Source organism: Oreochromis aureus, linkage group 20 (genome assembly GCF_013358895.1).
Source record: "Oreochromis aureus strain Israel breed Guangdong linkage group 20, ZZ_aureus, whole genome shotgun sequence".
Classification (NCBI taxonomy): Eukaryota; Metazoa; Chordata; class Actinopteri; order Cichliformes; family Cichlidae; genus Oreochromis; species Oreochromis aureus.
In genome coordinates, this window is record NC_052961.1 from 37,663,259 (window position 1) to 37,678,727 (window position 15,469).

The 15,469-nt window shown below is 40.1% G+C and overlaps 1 protein-coding gene across 5 annotated transcripts in view; it reads left to right on the plus strand.

Annotated features, from left to right (window-relative positions):
• The window catches only part of LOC116311432 (protein-serine O-palmitoleoyltransferase porcupine-like), a 35,699-nt gene that overhangs the window by 5,604 nt on the left and 14,626 nt on the right, over positions 1-15,469 (plus strand). For 4 of the 5 annotated variants that reach the window (XR_005609564.1, XM_031728549.2, XM_039604204.1 and 1 more), the window contains exons 2-6: positions 2,570-2,706; positions 4,317-4,509; positions 12,885-12,928; positions 14,470-14,651; positions 14,737-14,867. Coding sequence is in view for 4 of the 5 variants with exons in the window: in XM_039604202.1 (XP_039460136.1) it covers positions 2,570-2,706; positions 4,317-4,509; positions 12,885-12,928; positions 14,470-14,651; positions 14,737-14,867 (687 nt within the window). In the remaining variant the exon portion in view is untranslated. Of the gene's footprint in view, positions 1-2,309; positions 2,401-2,569; positions 2,707-4,316; positions 4,510-12,884; positions 12,929-14,469; positions 14,652-14,736; positions 14,868-15,469 lie in introns of those variants that run through there. The other variant, XM_039604203.1, reaches the window with a different exon arrangement.

The following is a 15,469-nucleotide window of genomic DNA, read 5'->3' on the forward strand; positions in this document are numbered from 1 at the left end:
AGTTGAGTGGCCCTATCTATTTGAAATATTAAAAAGATTTGGCTGTGGGGATAATTTCTGTCGGTGGATTAGACTTTTATATAATGAGCCTTATGCTGAAATACTGACAAATGGAATTATATCTAAGCCGTTTGAAATTAAACGGGGCTGTAGGCAAGGGTGCCCTTTGTCTCCTTTATTGTTTATTTTAGCAATTGAACCGTTTGCCATTGCGGTGCGGTCCCATAAGAGCATAACTGGCCTATCGGTAAACCAACAGGAACACAGAATTGCTTTGTTTGCAGATGATGTTATTCTTTTCTTGGAAAAGCTGAAGGAGTCTATCCCAGCCTTGTTGGATCTACTACACATATTTGGACGGATATCGGGATATAAAGAGAACAAAGAAAAATCTTCACTAATGATACTTAATCCAGGAGAGAGAGAGGGTGCTGGAAATCCCTTCCAATTCAAAATGGTAGACTGTTTTACTTATCTGGGGATTAAGATAGTGCCATGTTTGAGAGATATTGTTGGGGTTAACTACACCCCTATGGTAGACTCAATCACCTCATCCCTAGATAGATGGAAGCCCTTGCCCTTGTCACTTATAGCGAGAATTAATGTTCTCAAATTAAACATAATGCCCAAACTTTTGTACCTGTTCCAGAACATCCCATTGTCACCCCTGCTAACCTATTTTTACATCTGAAGACATTTTTTATGCGTTTTTTTGTGGAATGATAGAGACGACCAAGGCTCCGTTTATCACTCTTGTACTTACCGTATGACAGAGGAGACCTCAAATGTCCCAATCCACTTTGGTACTATTGGGCAGCCCAATTGAGGACTATGATGTATTATTTTACAGATAAATCCCCCGCCTTGGACAAATATGGAAAACAGTTCAGTACCTCTTCCCTTCCCAGTATCTATACTCAGCGAAAGTCAAAATGTTGAAAAAAAGACAAAAATCCTATAGTCAGAAATATGATTATGGTCTGGTATCAGGTTAAAAAATACCTGGGTGAACTCACCTCCTCGCACGCTTTTAGCCCAATATGGGGTAATCAATTTTTCCCTCCAGGCAGAGCAGACCCTGGTTTTAGGAAGTGGGCTGACAAAGGCTTAAAGACAATAGGGGATCTCACGGGATCAGAGGGTGAGATTTTGATGTCATTTGAGGAGTTGATTTCCAAGTATGATATCCCATGCAAACATCGATTTAAATATCTACAAGTGAGAAACTTTATTAGATCATCTCAAAATCAGTGTTTGTCAATCCCTCCGTTTTCCATTTTGGAAACAGAAATGAAAAGAGATTGCTTTGAAAAGGAATAATCTCCAAATTATATAATATGTTAGTAGAGGGTTCCCTGAATCTTCTTTAGGAAAACTTAATGCTTGGAGGGAAGATTTACGGGAGGACTTACCCTCCAAGACTGGGAGACGGCATGTGCTGAAGCATAAACACAAACTACCAGTACTCGTCTCAAAGTATTACAATATAATTGGCTAATGAGGACGATGTGACTCCAGAAAAGCTTAATAAGTATAATGGTGATACCCCAGACCTGTGTTTCAGGTGCGGTGAGGAGAAAGGGACGTTTTTCACTGTGTCTGGGAATGCAATAAAGTACAACGGTTTTGGAAAGAGATTAAACAAGCTCTGGATATTATATTGGGTACACAACTAGCTCTTGACCCTAAACTTTTATTTTAGGGTTATATCCTGGTGGACATCTTATGTCTAGAAAGGTAATTACCGCCCTGGACCTATGTCTACTGCTGGCAAAAGAGTCATAGCACTCTCATGGAGGAAGACCAGTAAACCAAAATATATTAACTGGATTAAGGAATTGTCCACAACTTTGCCTATGGAAAAATTACTTACATTATTAAGGGAAACTACCACTTTTTCAAACATATGGGGTCCCTTTATGCAATATATGGGAAATATGGACCTTGGCAGTATGGTGGATGGGGCAGATGGGGTGTAAATGTTGGTGGTCCTCTGCAGTTTCCTAAATTAATCTCTTTTATACTTGATCTTTAATGCTGTGTGACTTATACATTTGAGTCTGTAACTTTGAACCATGCACAATAGTGTAACCGAGTTGGTGTTGAGCAACCCTTGAAAATAGAGAAGCTTATTATTATTATTATTGTTATTATTATATGTTTTTTTTTTTTTTCTTCTTCTTTTTTTGGGGGGGGGTTTGTGTTTTTTCTTTTTTTCTTTTTCCTTTGTTTGACTGAGTTATTATTTACGGGTTATATAGTTTGTACTTTGTACTTCCACTTAACTGTTGCCCTCTAACATCTTATAGGTGTCTGATTTGCAAGGGAAGGCGAGTGACTGTTGTACAATAACTTAGCTGCCCTGGATGTCTCCTTTGCTGTGGAAGTACTCCAATTTCTGTATGTAATTTTGAAATGCAATAAAGATATTGTTGGAAAAAAAAAAAAAAAAAAATCGGATTTGATCAAAAAATCGGAATTGAGCATTAAGACCTGCAGTGTGAACGTAGCCTTTGACCTTTGTGAACATGTTGTGATATTGCAGTGTTGTGTCTGTCTGTGTGTGCAGGATGGACATTCCCAGCAGGTTGGAAGTGTGGCAGGAGCTGGTTGAGAGTTGCGGTCTCATTACAGTCCACCAAGGCCTCCAGCAGGTGTGGGGGCTGCTGCTACTCTGCCTGCTCTGCAGACTCTGTTTCACACTGGGTGAGCTTCACTCGCTGCACAGGAGCACACGTCCCAGCTGCTGATCACAGTTATCGCGGGATGCAAATGGGTAGTCAGAGCTGCAGAACATCTTCTGCTCAGCCACCTGTGATTTGGCTGAAAATGTTATGGTTTAAAGTTTGGACATGTATGTTTCACATGTTCTCTGTAAAACGTTATCATCATATGACAAGTAGTTTTCTAAATATTCCAGCCTTTTTGACACACTGGGAGGCACAAAAACACAAGTGCCAATGTAAACATCTTCATCCATACAAGTAAATACAGTAAACCAGTTAAGGGTAATGACAGGGGAATAGTCACTTATTTCACACGTGTGTGTGTGTGTGCATATAAAAGTTTGGACACCCCTTCCTTTTTAATCGTTTTTCTTTATTTTCATGACTATTTACATTTTAGATTCTCACTGATGGCATCAAAACTATGAATGAACACGTGGAAATAACTCAAAACATGTTTTATATTTTAGATTCCTCAATATTAGTCACCCTTTGCTTTGATTACTACTTTGCACACTCTTAGCATTCTCTCCATGAGCTTCATGAGGTTGTCACCTGAAATGGTTTCCAACAGTCTTGAAGGAGTTCCCAGAGATGCTGAGCACTTGTTGGTCCTTTTGCCTTCACTCTGTGGTCCATCTCATCCCGAACCATCTCCATTGGGTTTAGGTCAGGTGATTACAGGCCAGGCCATCTGGTGCAGCACTCCATCACTCTCCTTCTTTTATCTGGGCTCTAATCTGAGCTGCTGTGAACTTGTGATTTCTGAGGCTGGTGACTCAGATGAATGTATCCTCAGCAGCAGAGGGGACTCTTGGTCTTCCTTTCCTGGGGCGTCCTCATGTGAGCCAGTTTTGTTGTAGTGATGTTTTTGCAACAGCACTCGGGGACACATTCAATGTATTCCAGACTGACTGACCTTCAGTTCTTACAGTAATGACGGCCTGTTGTTTCTCTTTACTTAGCTGATTGGTTCTTGCCATAATATGAATTCTAACAGTTGTCAAACATGGCTGGCAGCTGTGTACCAACCTGACTTCTGCACAACACACCTGATGGTCCCAGCCCCATTAAGAAGGCAAGAAATTCCACACATGAACCCTGACAGGCACACCTGTGAAGGGAAACCATGTCAGGTGATGACATCATGAGGCTCACTGAGAGAAGGCTGAGGGTTTGCAGCGCTGTCAACAAAGCAAAGGGCGGCTACTTTGAGGAATCTATGATATAAAACACATTTAGAGTTATTTATAATTTTTTTTTCTTTGCTACATAATTCCATATATCTTGCTTCGTATATTTGATGTCTTCAGTTTGTATCTACAATGTAGAAAGTAATAAAAATAAAGAAAAAACATTGAGTGAGATGAGACGTATATATTCAGCATTAGTCAGAAATAAGCTTATTGCTGTTTTGATTTGTTTAGAGCCTCAGACTAGCTAATAAAAATTATTTTAAAATATTAAAAATTAAAACCATGTGGACAAGGACTGTGTTTAACTTTATTATGCTCTGCAGTCTAAGTGACTGCAACAACAACAGGCTACTTGTGATTACATTTCTAAGTGTGTCCTGCTTTGCTTCCACAGGTGTGGTGTCTACTGTGAAACATGTAGTGTCAGCGCTGGCTGGGATGTTTGGCCTCTTCCTGTTCTTTGAGCAGCACATGCAGTGGATTCTGCTGCTCACTGCGCTCTGTTACTTCATTCTGCTGCTCTGCCGAAACTCCAGCAGCCACGGCCTCTTCGTCTCAGGTGTCGTCCTTATCTATATCCTAACAGGGTGAGAAACGCAGACAAAAACACTTTTGTACCAGCAAAATTGCTCCTCAGTGTCCTCTAAACATTTGTGCAGAGAAAAGGCTGGCAGTAGACAGTAGGGCACTCCTCTGGGCACTCGGTAACCTGTTGGCTGCTCCTTATTTTGAAAGCTTTTTTATAACAAAGAGTTTTGCTTACCTTCCAAACCAGTCTCACATACAATACCAGTCAAAAGTTTTAGAACACCCCAATTTTTCCTGGTTTTTTTATTAAAAATTATGCAGTTTAATGTCTCATTGCACTGTGAAATGAAAGCATAAATAAATAATTGAATCAATTTATAGACGAAAATGTATTATAAACTTTGACTCATCAGAGTAGCCTCCTTTGGCAGATGTAACAGCTGAACACAGCCGTGGCATTTTTCCTACAATAGAAATCAAATATTCTCCCATATCTGTAGCAGAAGTTCCCATAAATGTGGACCTTGTAGGTTGCTTTGCTTTCACTCTTCTGTCCAGTTCATCCCAAACCAGCTCGTTGGGGTTTAAATCTGGAGACTGTGCTGGACACTCCATGTTTTCAAGCTCATCATCTTGTTCCTCTGGTAGTTCTGGCACAGCTTGGACTTATGTTTTGAGTCATTATTTTGCTGTAGGATGAACCCCTGACCAACTAGGTGCATACCAGAGGGTGCTGCATGGAGCTGCAGAAAGCTGTGGTAGCTGTTTTGGTTCAGGGTGCCTCTCACTCTGTACGAGTCACCAACCCTGGATCAGCAAACAGCCCCAGACCGTCACACTTCCTCCTCCATGTTTGACAGTCGATGCCACACAGTGGAACCATCCTTTCACTAACTCGACGGTGTACAAAGATCCTGTGTGATGAACCGAAGATTTCAAATGTTATCCATCAGTCCATAATACCTTCATCCAGTCTTCAATAGTCTAATGTCGGTGTTTCATGGCCCAGACAAGCCTCTTTGTCTTATTCTGACGTCTGGCTTTCTTGCTGCAACTGTCAAACCTGCAGCTCAAAGTCTTCTCTTCACAGTAGAAACTGAGACTTTCTTACTACGACCCCTACTGAGCTGTGCTTGAAGCTGTTGTCCTGTGAGCCGCCGATCACACAAGCTGTTAACTCTCAGAAACTTGTCGTCTGATTCAGGTGTGTCTTTGGGTCTGCAGACCTCTTCCTGTCACAGTTTGTTTCTGAGCCTTTGGATGGTGAAGGAAACTTTACTCACTGACACTTTGACTTTCTTTGCAGTTTCTCTGTAGGACAGACCGACATTTATAAGTGTTATGATGGTCTGTCTCTCTTCCATTGTTAATTCAATTCAATTCAATTTTTTTTATATAGCGCCAAATCACAACAACAGTCGCCTCAAGGCGCTTTATATTGTACAGTAGATCGTACAATAATAGATACAGAGAAAAACCCAACAATCATATGACCCCCTATGAGCAAGCACTTTGGCGACAGTGGGAAGGAAGAAACCTCCGGCAGAACCAGGCACAGGGAGGGGCGGCCATCTGCTGCGACCATTCTTGTACCGTCACACTACCTTCTGCAGTACAATACTGTTCAACTGATGCTTACGAGGGTATGGTACCACAGTGTGTTCCAACGCTGCTTTTATGTAGACAGAGGGGGTTGGAAGTAATCAACAGAGTTCTCATAATTAGTATGAAAGCAGAAAGGGTTAAAACTTACATACAAATTGATAAATAAGATGGGGATTAAATTAAGTTGTCATCAGTTGATGCCAGTCAAGTGCCCTTAGCAAGTGGCACAGTCTTCCCAGGAGTGGACGTCCCAGCAAAATTCAGTTAGGCTCAGACCCGAAGTGCTCAGGAAGTGCAAACAGCCCCATAGCTACAGCTCATGCTCTGCAGGCTGCATGTTCAGGACTGCAGGATTTCACTGGGTTTTTTTTCATCACACTTGGTGTGTAAAGACCTTAACTATTAAAGTTCTTGACAGTACAATTAGAGAAATACTGAACAAGTGTGGCTTGTTTGGAAGGTTTGCCAGGAAACAAATCCTCTTCTCTCTAAAAAGAACATTGCGGCATGGATGAGGATTGTACAATTGCATCTGAACAAATCACAAGACTTCAGCGACATCTTTTGGGCCGATGAAACCAAAATGCAGACGTCTGGCCACAACGCACATTGTCACATTTAGAGAAAACCAAACATAACACATGAGCACTCAAGTATTCTAGAGTCATATGTGAGGCTGTCTGTCTGACAGCTGAAGTTGGACAATGATCTCAAAGTGATGCAGACCTCAACCTGACTGAACCGTCAACTTTGAAATGGGGCCCAAAGCTCTGTAAAAAAAAAATAAAATAAATAGCATCGGTAAGATGTCACTAATGAAGAAGATTATGTAACAATAGAAGAACTATGTGGTACAGCATGAAATGAGACATATTTTTTAGAAGGCAAGAAGACTGCAACTGTTATCTCACAGTGCTGGCTGAGCCTGCAATTACATTTACATGGAGCCTAATACAGCCATTTCAATCAAAATAAACAGGCCCAAGCTGTACAGAATTTCAGTCAGTTGCAGATGGTTTTTTCAACTTTTCCATGTAATAGTCTGAAAATAATCCAGGTGATTGTTTTCTTCCTGTGTTCTTCCTGCATGTCCTCTGACTTCACATAGTATAAGGGGACATATGTTATCAAGATGAACTGCTTTTAATCCATACTCTTAAACACTGAAAGAATATGTACAAAATAATGGCTACCCACTGTTATGTTACAAGATGGCTTTATCAGAGACCCAGGCAGAGTTAGATTTAATTAGATTTTTTAAAAGCCCGACTTTAATGCAAAAAGTCAAAAAAACAATTTTTGTTGTCATCTATGGTCCTCCTGGCCTGTACTCAGATTTCTTATAATTATTGTGGGCAATTTTTAGCATCCAGGTAGATGCTGAAAATGAAACTCAACACAGCATTTTACTTTTTTTTTTTTTTTTTTTTTTTTTTTTTTAATTAGAGTTGATTGGCTTCTCTCAAAGTGTAAATGATCCCACTGATTGTTTTAATCACACTCTGGATCTCATCCTGCTGATACTGACCAGGGATACTGTGCATCCCTGGGGCCCGTTCTTCGTACCTCGCTAAGTAAGTTAGCCGGATTTGAATGTTGACGATTTCGCGTGATCTTGGATCGTTCGGTTCTCCGAAGCTCATCTGGGACTTGCTGTCATAGCAACAGATCCGTAAGCGTAAACCTGCTCCCGAGCAGGTTTACTTTATGTAAACAGGATTAGATTGCGGCCACTCAGGTATGTCCGCTGCAGTTATATGAAAGCAAGAGCGATATTTCGCCACTGTTTGATCATAAATAAATATTATCAATGTAACTAAAGATAATGCAGCATTTGATTCTTTTATTGATTTCATACAGATACATACAGGTCATTTCCGAAAAAAAGGGAAATGTACTATTAACCATTCTATTACATGTAGTAGATCATGTCAGATGTAATTCATATTTTAGAGTAGTAATAGTAAATTACTACGTGCAATCAAGATGAGAGACCACGGCTATAAAAGTGAAGGTGGATTTGGGAAGTCTGTCGCAGCCATGTCCTGTCCGTTTGTACGTGAGCAAGGAAGGTGCAAGATTGATAAGGAGAGTTTACAGAATTTAGCGTATATTGCGGGATAGACAGGATCCTTTAGCTCAGCGCGACGGTGTGCTCATAGAGAGATATCGATTCTCCCGTGAGGGATCTATCTCTCTCTCTCTCTCTCTCTCTCTCTCTCTCTCTCTCTCTCGACTTACTGTGCATGCTTCAGTCACCCCTTGCATGGGAACAGGTAAAAGTGATGGAGTGTTATGTCAAACTACACACAAAAAAAACCCACAATGTCAATAAATGTCACAGTACAAAAAGGGGTGTGACGAGGGGGTGCAGGACCACCACCTGTCTTTATTTGCTCTGCCCTTTTCTTGGTTGCTGTTATAAACAAACAAACAGATTTTTTCAGGGTCTCTTTTCAAGAGACTAAAAGCAATATAAGTGATAAATATTACTATTCTGTAGAATATTCTTATATTTCACTTTTACTTTTTCCCATGTTCTAGTGGGTCCTGTTGTGGCTCTAATGTGAAAGAGGATATGATGTAATATAATATAATGTGGTATAATATAATATCACATGATATAATGTAATATCATGGATCACTTACGAGTTTAATTTGTCAGCAACTTTCTGCCAGCCCTCTCTCCTTGCTTTTGCAGCCTTTGCAGTGTTCCCTTGCGTTTTAATTAAACTCTGAAACTCCTGATATCCCTCAATCAAGAGTTCTTGGTCTGCTGCCGTGAAATACTGAGCGCGCTCCTTCGACATCTTTGCCGACCAATCACAGAGTTGCCGATCAATGTTTCTACTATCGATACGTAGCCCCTTTTCAGCCACCCAGTGATCTCAGATTACTTCATCCAGCTATACTAATCGTCAACAACAGGTGTGTTCGGAGAACCGGATTAGCGAGCTCAAAGTTAGCACGATGATTTGATCTTGGATGTGTCATTTGATCTTGGATGTAGTAAGCGAGGTACGAAGAACGGGCCCCTGGTCAGTATCAGCATTGGGCCTGTCCTGGCCTAAGGAATACAAAAGTCTGATCATCTGATGCATTAAAAATTGCAAAAATGCTTAACAAAACTCAATGGAGCCTCGCTATGTGCTGCCAAAGCAGCATTTCATCAGCAAAATGCCTGTCCTAGATACGTACAAGCAAGTATGCAAGTTCAGCTCCTTGAGGCAACTGTTGTTGTGATTTGACGCTGTATGAATAGAATAGAATAGAATAGCCCTTTATTGACATTTTACATAGAATTGAATTACATTGAATTGAACTGAATTACTCTCTAACTGGTTGGAGAGCATTCCCACTTTAAACGTAAGAACTGATATGTGGAGCTCAGTGTGTTCTTAAAAGTAATACAGTATGTTACTTAATTACTCGTCGGAGAAAGTAATTTGCTACACTACTTGTTACATTGTTTTCTCAATTCTCTGTAGAATGACCTGAAACACATGTCACATAATTACCCTTTAACTATATACACCTTGGGCTACAGACCCACACAAACACTAATTCCTGTCCTAATGAGGACACAGTATTTGGGTATGAACAGGAAGCCAACAGCACCAAAAGATTTTAAAGTGATCGCTACGGTGATGCTACTTTAGAAACATGAGCCGGTAGAAACAGAGATTGCAGCCTGACTGATCAGCAGTTTGTTACCTGGTGAAGTTCATGGCTGGCTGGACAGGGGTTGGCATTCACTCAGCTTTAACATGGTAAATGGTATAGCGCTTTACTAGTCCCTAAGGACCCCAAAGCACTTTACACATTCAGTCATCCACCCATTCACACACTGGTGATGGCAAGCTACATAGTAGCCACAGCCGCCCTGGGGCGCACTGACAGAGGCGAGACAGATCACTCTGGGTTCTTAGCTAGGTTGTGTTAGCATGATAAATGGACTGCTTTTCTACTCTACCTCTACACTTTATACAAGATGTTTCTACGCTTAAGTGCATTGGAGAGGATTAGTGTCCTATCTATTGGCATGCAGACTGCAGCAGGGATGGAACCACCAAACTTCCAATTAGTAGATCACCTACTCTATTCCTGAGCTACCCATGCTTCTGTGCAGATGCTTGCAAAGAGCTGAAGATTTTTTAGCAGCATAATGTGTTGTTTCTGTCCTGGGTGCACTTACACTTTACCACAGCACTCTTGTTCCTTGTATGCAATAAAAATAAAAATCAATGGTTAATTGAATAATTTGATTACAAAAAGTTCTCAACACAGATTCTTTCCTCTGTGTAATGCACGGCTCTGTAGTGCCGATGTCTTTAACAATGTAAACACGAGTGTTTCACCCTTATTTGCAACTAAAAATAGACCTGCAATGGAATTATATTTAGGAGCAGCATGTGAATAAAAAGTCTGACAACACTGAGCCCACAACGCCCGCAGTTTTCGACAAACAGACTGATAACACAACAGTAGCAGTGATGACGTTCCTTGCACAGTTAAACATGGAGCTGGAGTCTGTTTACACACCACGAAGAGCAAAGAGACGGAGCCGTTACTGAGACGCTGAGCTCAGGTTGAATGAAAGAAAACGTGTTTCTAGTCCAAAACAGCAGTGCTGTTCCTGTGATCACCATTAAAACCTTTACTGGGAAAACACTATCGGGAGTCCTTCATCCAAGCACCTGATTAGCAAACTCTGACGTGAAGAAAAACAAACCTTGTAGCTGCTCCATCCATTGCCGATTGTTCTGCAGTAAAGCTTTTAATAAAAGTGTTCTATTTAATACGTGAAATAATTACTTTTTTGAGTAACCTTTTTTTTGACCTACAGCTGTGCAATTAATTTGCATAAATGTCTTTTTTTAAATTGATGCTTCATAATGGTGGTTACTCTCAAAACGGTCAGTGAGAGTCGATAAGTGATCTTGATTATGGAACTGCTATTGCTAAATTGTTATCTATTTCCATCCCTATGCATTACTGAAAAATGGGATTACATCCAACACTTTTTATGAGAAACTGCCAGCAATATAACAAGTCAGTAGGAAAAGCTGTGAAACTTGTGAAAATATAGTTAAAAGTCAAAAATGTCTGCTTGTTTGTGGTGAGCAGCAGATCAACCAAGTTAAGAATTATAAATGCGCACATTCATTAGACACTTAGACACTGAGCCATGGCTCTGTGCTACATGCACACATTTCTGCAGACACTTTGTATATAGTTTATTTTATGTAATATTCAATACTGAACTGTGAATTTAGTCTTTTTCAAGGTAGCAATTTTTTATTTTGTTTTCATAAAAACCTTATTTTTATACATTATATTTATACATTTTATACATTTACTACTATTACTAGGTTTACACGAGGTTCAAGTCCTGGACAAGTTTGAAACTTTTTGTTCTTCATAATGGAAAATTGCTGAAAATAAAAGTGGGTATCACTTTAGCTAGCTCCTAATTTTATAAATTCTACACTCAGTTTTGCGGTTATCACTGAAATGCAGTTTCAGTGATAACCGCAGTTCTAGGGTCAAATGGTGGAGAGTCCCAGATTTAAACCCCATGGGAGTTTCCCCCCAAAGAGGGACAAAAGGACCCCCTGATGATCCTCTACCTAATCACATGAGCCAAGGTGTGAAAACGGGTGTGGGTCACAATCAGCCAGGGTTTCAGGTGAGCTCATTGTGAAATCTAGCCCCACCCTATCATGTGATTTCCTGAGGTCAGATGGCTCAGGGTGTGAGTGGGCGTTAAGGCGTTTGGGAAGGGATCTCCAAACTGGATTATAGATGGCAGACAGTTGGTGTTGTAAACCACCGCCTCTGTTCAAAGATGGTCGCTCACAGTGGACATAAATGGCTTCTTTCACTCCTCTTTCAAACCATCTGTCCTCTCTGTCCAAAATGTGAACGTTGGCATCCTCGAAAGAGTGACCTTTGTCCTTTAGATGCAGATGAACTGCTGAGTCTTGTCCTGTGGAGGTGGCTCTTCTATGTTGTGCCATGCGCTTGTGAAGTGGCTGTTTGGTCTCTTCAATGTAGAGGTCTGGGCATTCCTCACTACACTGTACAGCATACACCACGTTGTTAAGTTTGTGTTTTGGAGTTTTGTCTTTCGGGTGAACCAGTTTCTGTCTTGAGTGTGTTGCTGGGTCTGAAGTACACTGGGATGTCGTGCTTGGAGAAAACTCTCCTGAGTTTCACTGATACACCGGCTACATAGGGGATGACAATGTTGTTGCGTCTGTCTTTCTTATCCTCCCTCGCTGGTGTCTGATCTTCTTTTCTGTGCATCTTTGCTGACTTTATAAACGCCCAATTAGGATAACCGCATGTTTTAAGTGCTTCCTTTACATGTGTGTGTTCCTTCTTTTTCCCTTCAGGCTTAGAGGGAACATGTTCTGCCCGGTGTTGTAGCGTCCTAATTACTCCAAGTTTGTGTTCCAGAGGGTGATGGGAGTCAAAGAGGAGGTACTGGTCCGTGGGTGTGGGCTTCCGGTAAACTTCAGTGTTGAGGTTGCCATTCTCTTCAATGTGCACAGCGCAGTCCAGGAAAAGCTGGATCCAGATAAACGTCTTCAAGCAACTTTAAGAAGTCCAGACGCTTTTCTTTCCAAGCTCCTTAGACTACGATGACCTGGATGACTGAGAACCTTCACAGACCTAGAGACGAATAGAGCAGTTGTACATGTCTATCCTAGGAGCTGCAATTCCTTTAATAATTTAGTCATTCAATTCCTGTAGTGCTGCACTTTCCAGCTTCTAGAGCAGCACTGATAGCTTATCATGTTACTTTTCTGCCCCTTCTTTTTAGAGAGTTGCATTTAATTGACACGGTGACCTGGCACAAAATAAGAGGTAAATATTACATCAAATAATTTTTTTGTTTCTAGTTAATCTTCTATAATTTTTTGTGTAAATTCGTTCATTTCGTGTCTTGGAGAAACACTTAAAGGTTTATTTTATCCTTTTTACTGTTTATCTTTTGTTCTCTGTACGGCGACCTTGGGTTTTAGAAAGGCACTCCCAAATTAAATCTCTTCTTCTTCTTATTATTATTATTGTTATTTACACCCAGTCATCATTGACATGAATATCATTGTAATTTATGGCTTTTAATGATTTCTTTAAACTCCCTTTTCCAGGTTGGAATGACTGTATAGCATACATCTTTAATGACATAAAAAACAAGAATTTGGGGGATAAGTATGACTTCCTCTAGTCCACACAGGGTTTAAAATGGATACAGGCTGAAGTACTGTGAAAACATTTTACCCCATGTTTCGTATCATCAAACACATTTTTAATATTAGACAAAGCCTGAGTAAATGCAGAATGTCTGATTACGGCCACATCTGTTAAGTCAAGACATAACATAAATACAACTTGTCTGAAAACTTGAAGGAGGATAAAATATCTCAAAAAGCAATATTTCCTGCTATGATCTAATGAAACAGCTGACAAAACAAAGTCAGTATGGAAAGGGTTACAGGTCTAAAGCTTTAGGACTCCAGTGAGCCACAGTGAGAAATGAAGAAAACTTGGTGAGGTGCCTACCAAAATTACTCCAATACTGTATCGATGACTCTTACAGGAGATCACAAAAGAACCCAGAACAACATCTAAAGAACTGCAGACTTAACTGGCCTCACTTAAGGTTGGTGTTTATGATTTAGCAATGTGAACAGAAATGGGGAAAAAAATAGCATCTATGGTGAAAACCACTGCTGACTAAATTGGGTGGCTATGCTTAAAAGCAGGGTCCATGCCAGGAAATCAACCAGGTTAATGAACTCTACCAAGATCAGATATAAAGGTATATGGAAAGGCCAAGTATGGAGCCAGAATTATGCCAGAAGCTTGTTAATGGCTACCAAAAGCATCTGGCTGAGGTCCAAGTATTATTGCAGATGTATTAGTGCAGATGTATGTATACTTTCAACCTGGTGTAGATTAGAGAAAATCTTTATTAATTCATAATAAAACGTGTGCACCTAGTTGTTGTTTTTAAAGTGATTAAAGTTGTATGCTTTAGACTCTACCTTGGAAAAAGAACAGTTTGATAAATTACCATGGCATTTATGCCCCTAATACCTATACAGCAAATGAAAGCTCAGTCCAACATGTCAGAAAGACTTCACAGTACATATATGATGCAGCTCGTAGACTAAAAAAATGACCATTGTGAACTATAGTATATTGGTCATATATACATATTTAATGTATAAAAGTTGGGTCAATCCTCACAACAGAAATCTTTGAGATTTACTCTTATTAATATTATATTCAGACTATGTTAGATTATAATAGTAACTTCTAAGAGGAAGTGATTCCTCATAAAACGTGAATGTAATATCCTGTTATGGTATCAAATGACATTGTTTTTGTGTCTCTTTGAGGCTCTCAGATGGTGGTGGCCATGAAGGCCATTTCTGTGGCCTTTGACTTGGACAGAGGTGCACTGAGCAGCCTGCCCTCGCCAGCTGAGTTCCTGGGCTATATTTTCTTTGTGGGTACTGTCGTGTTTGGCCCTTGGATCAGCTTCTCCAGTTACAAGAATGCTATTGAAGGCAAACAACTTGTGAGTAACTGCCAGTTCTACCTTAATCTGCATGCGTTCTAGTCTTCTATGGCACTGTGATGGTAATGATGGATTTGGGTTTCAGAGCTGGTTGTGGCTGCGTACCTCCAGCGGCAGTCTAGTGAAGAGTCAGATCTGTTTGCTAATCTCCACCTGTATTGCTCCATACCTTTTCCCGTGGTTCATCCCGATCCATGGAAACTCTGTCACAAAGAAGTAAGAGATTTTAATTCAATTGTTGTTCTTTTCCACCCAGAGCACCCGTTCCACTACACTGCTTTGACACTATACTGTCTGTCTTTCTTTCTCTGCTTCCAAGATACATTTGAGAAAGGTAAGGCTTTGCCCCAAGTATTAACATTTTAAATCATTTATTTAGTCTTTAGTTTGCCATACTGGCAATTAACAGTTCAAATTCCCAAGTAAACAAACTATTTAGTCATATTCTGATAATGGTATCATAGTGTAGTGTCATACTTTGCTCACTTCTTATAATTGGCACTGTAGTCTTTGTCTTCTCACACACAGAACAGTATATCTTCAGTTTGTTATACAGAAGATTGGAAGCTAAACTGCATCTGCACTGGTTTTAATTAGTATGACTTTAGAGTCTTCCTTCTGGTGATTTCAGACAAAGAAATGAAGGCATGACACACGAGCATATCATACTCATATCAAATGTAATAGAAGTGTTTAACAGAGACAGATGAAATTTGACAGCTGTGAAAATAAAAAGTGAAAAAATGATTCACTGTTTCTTATATTAAACTCAATAGGGCCGATTTAATCAACAGAATGGTGCAAAGTAGGGATACTTT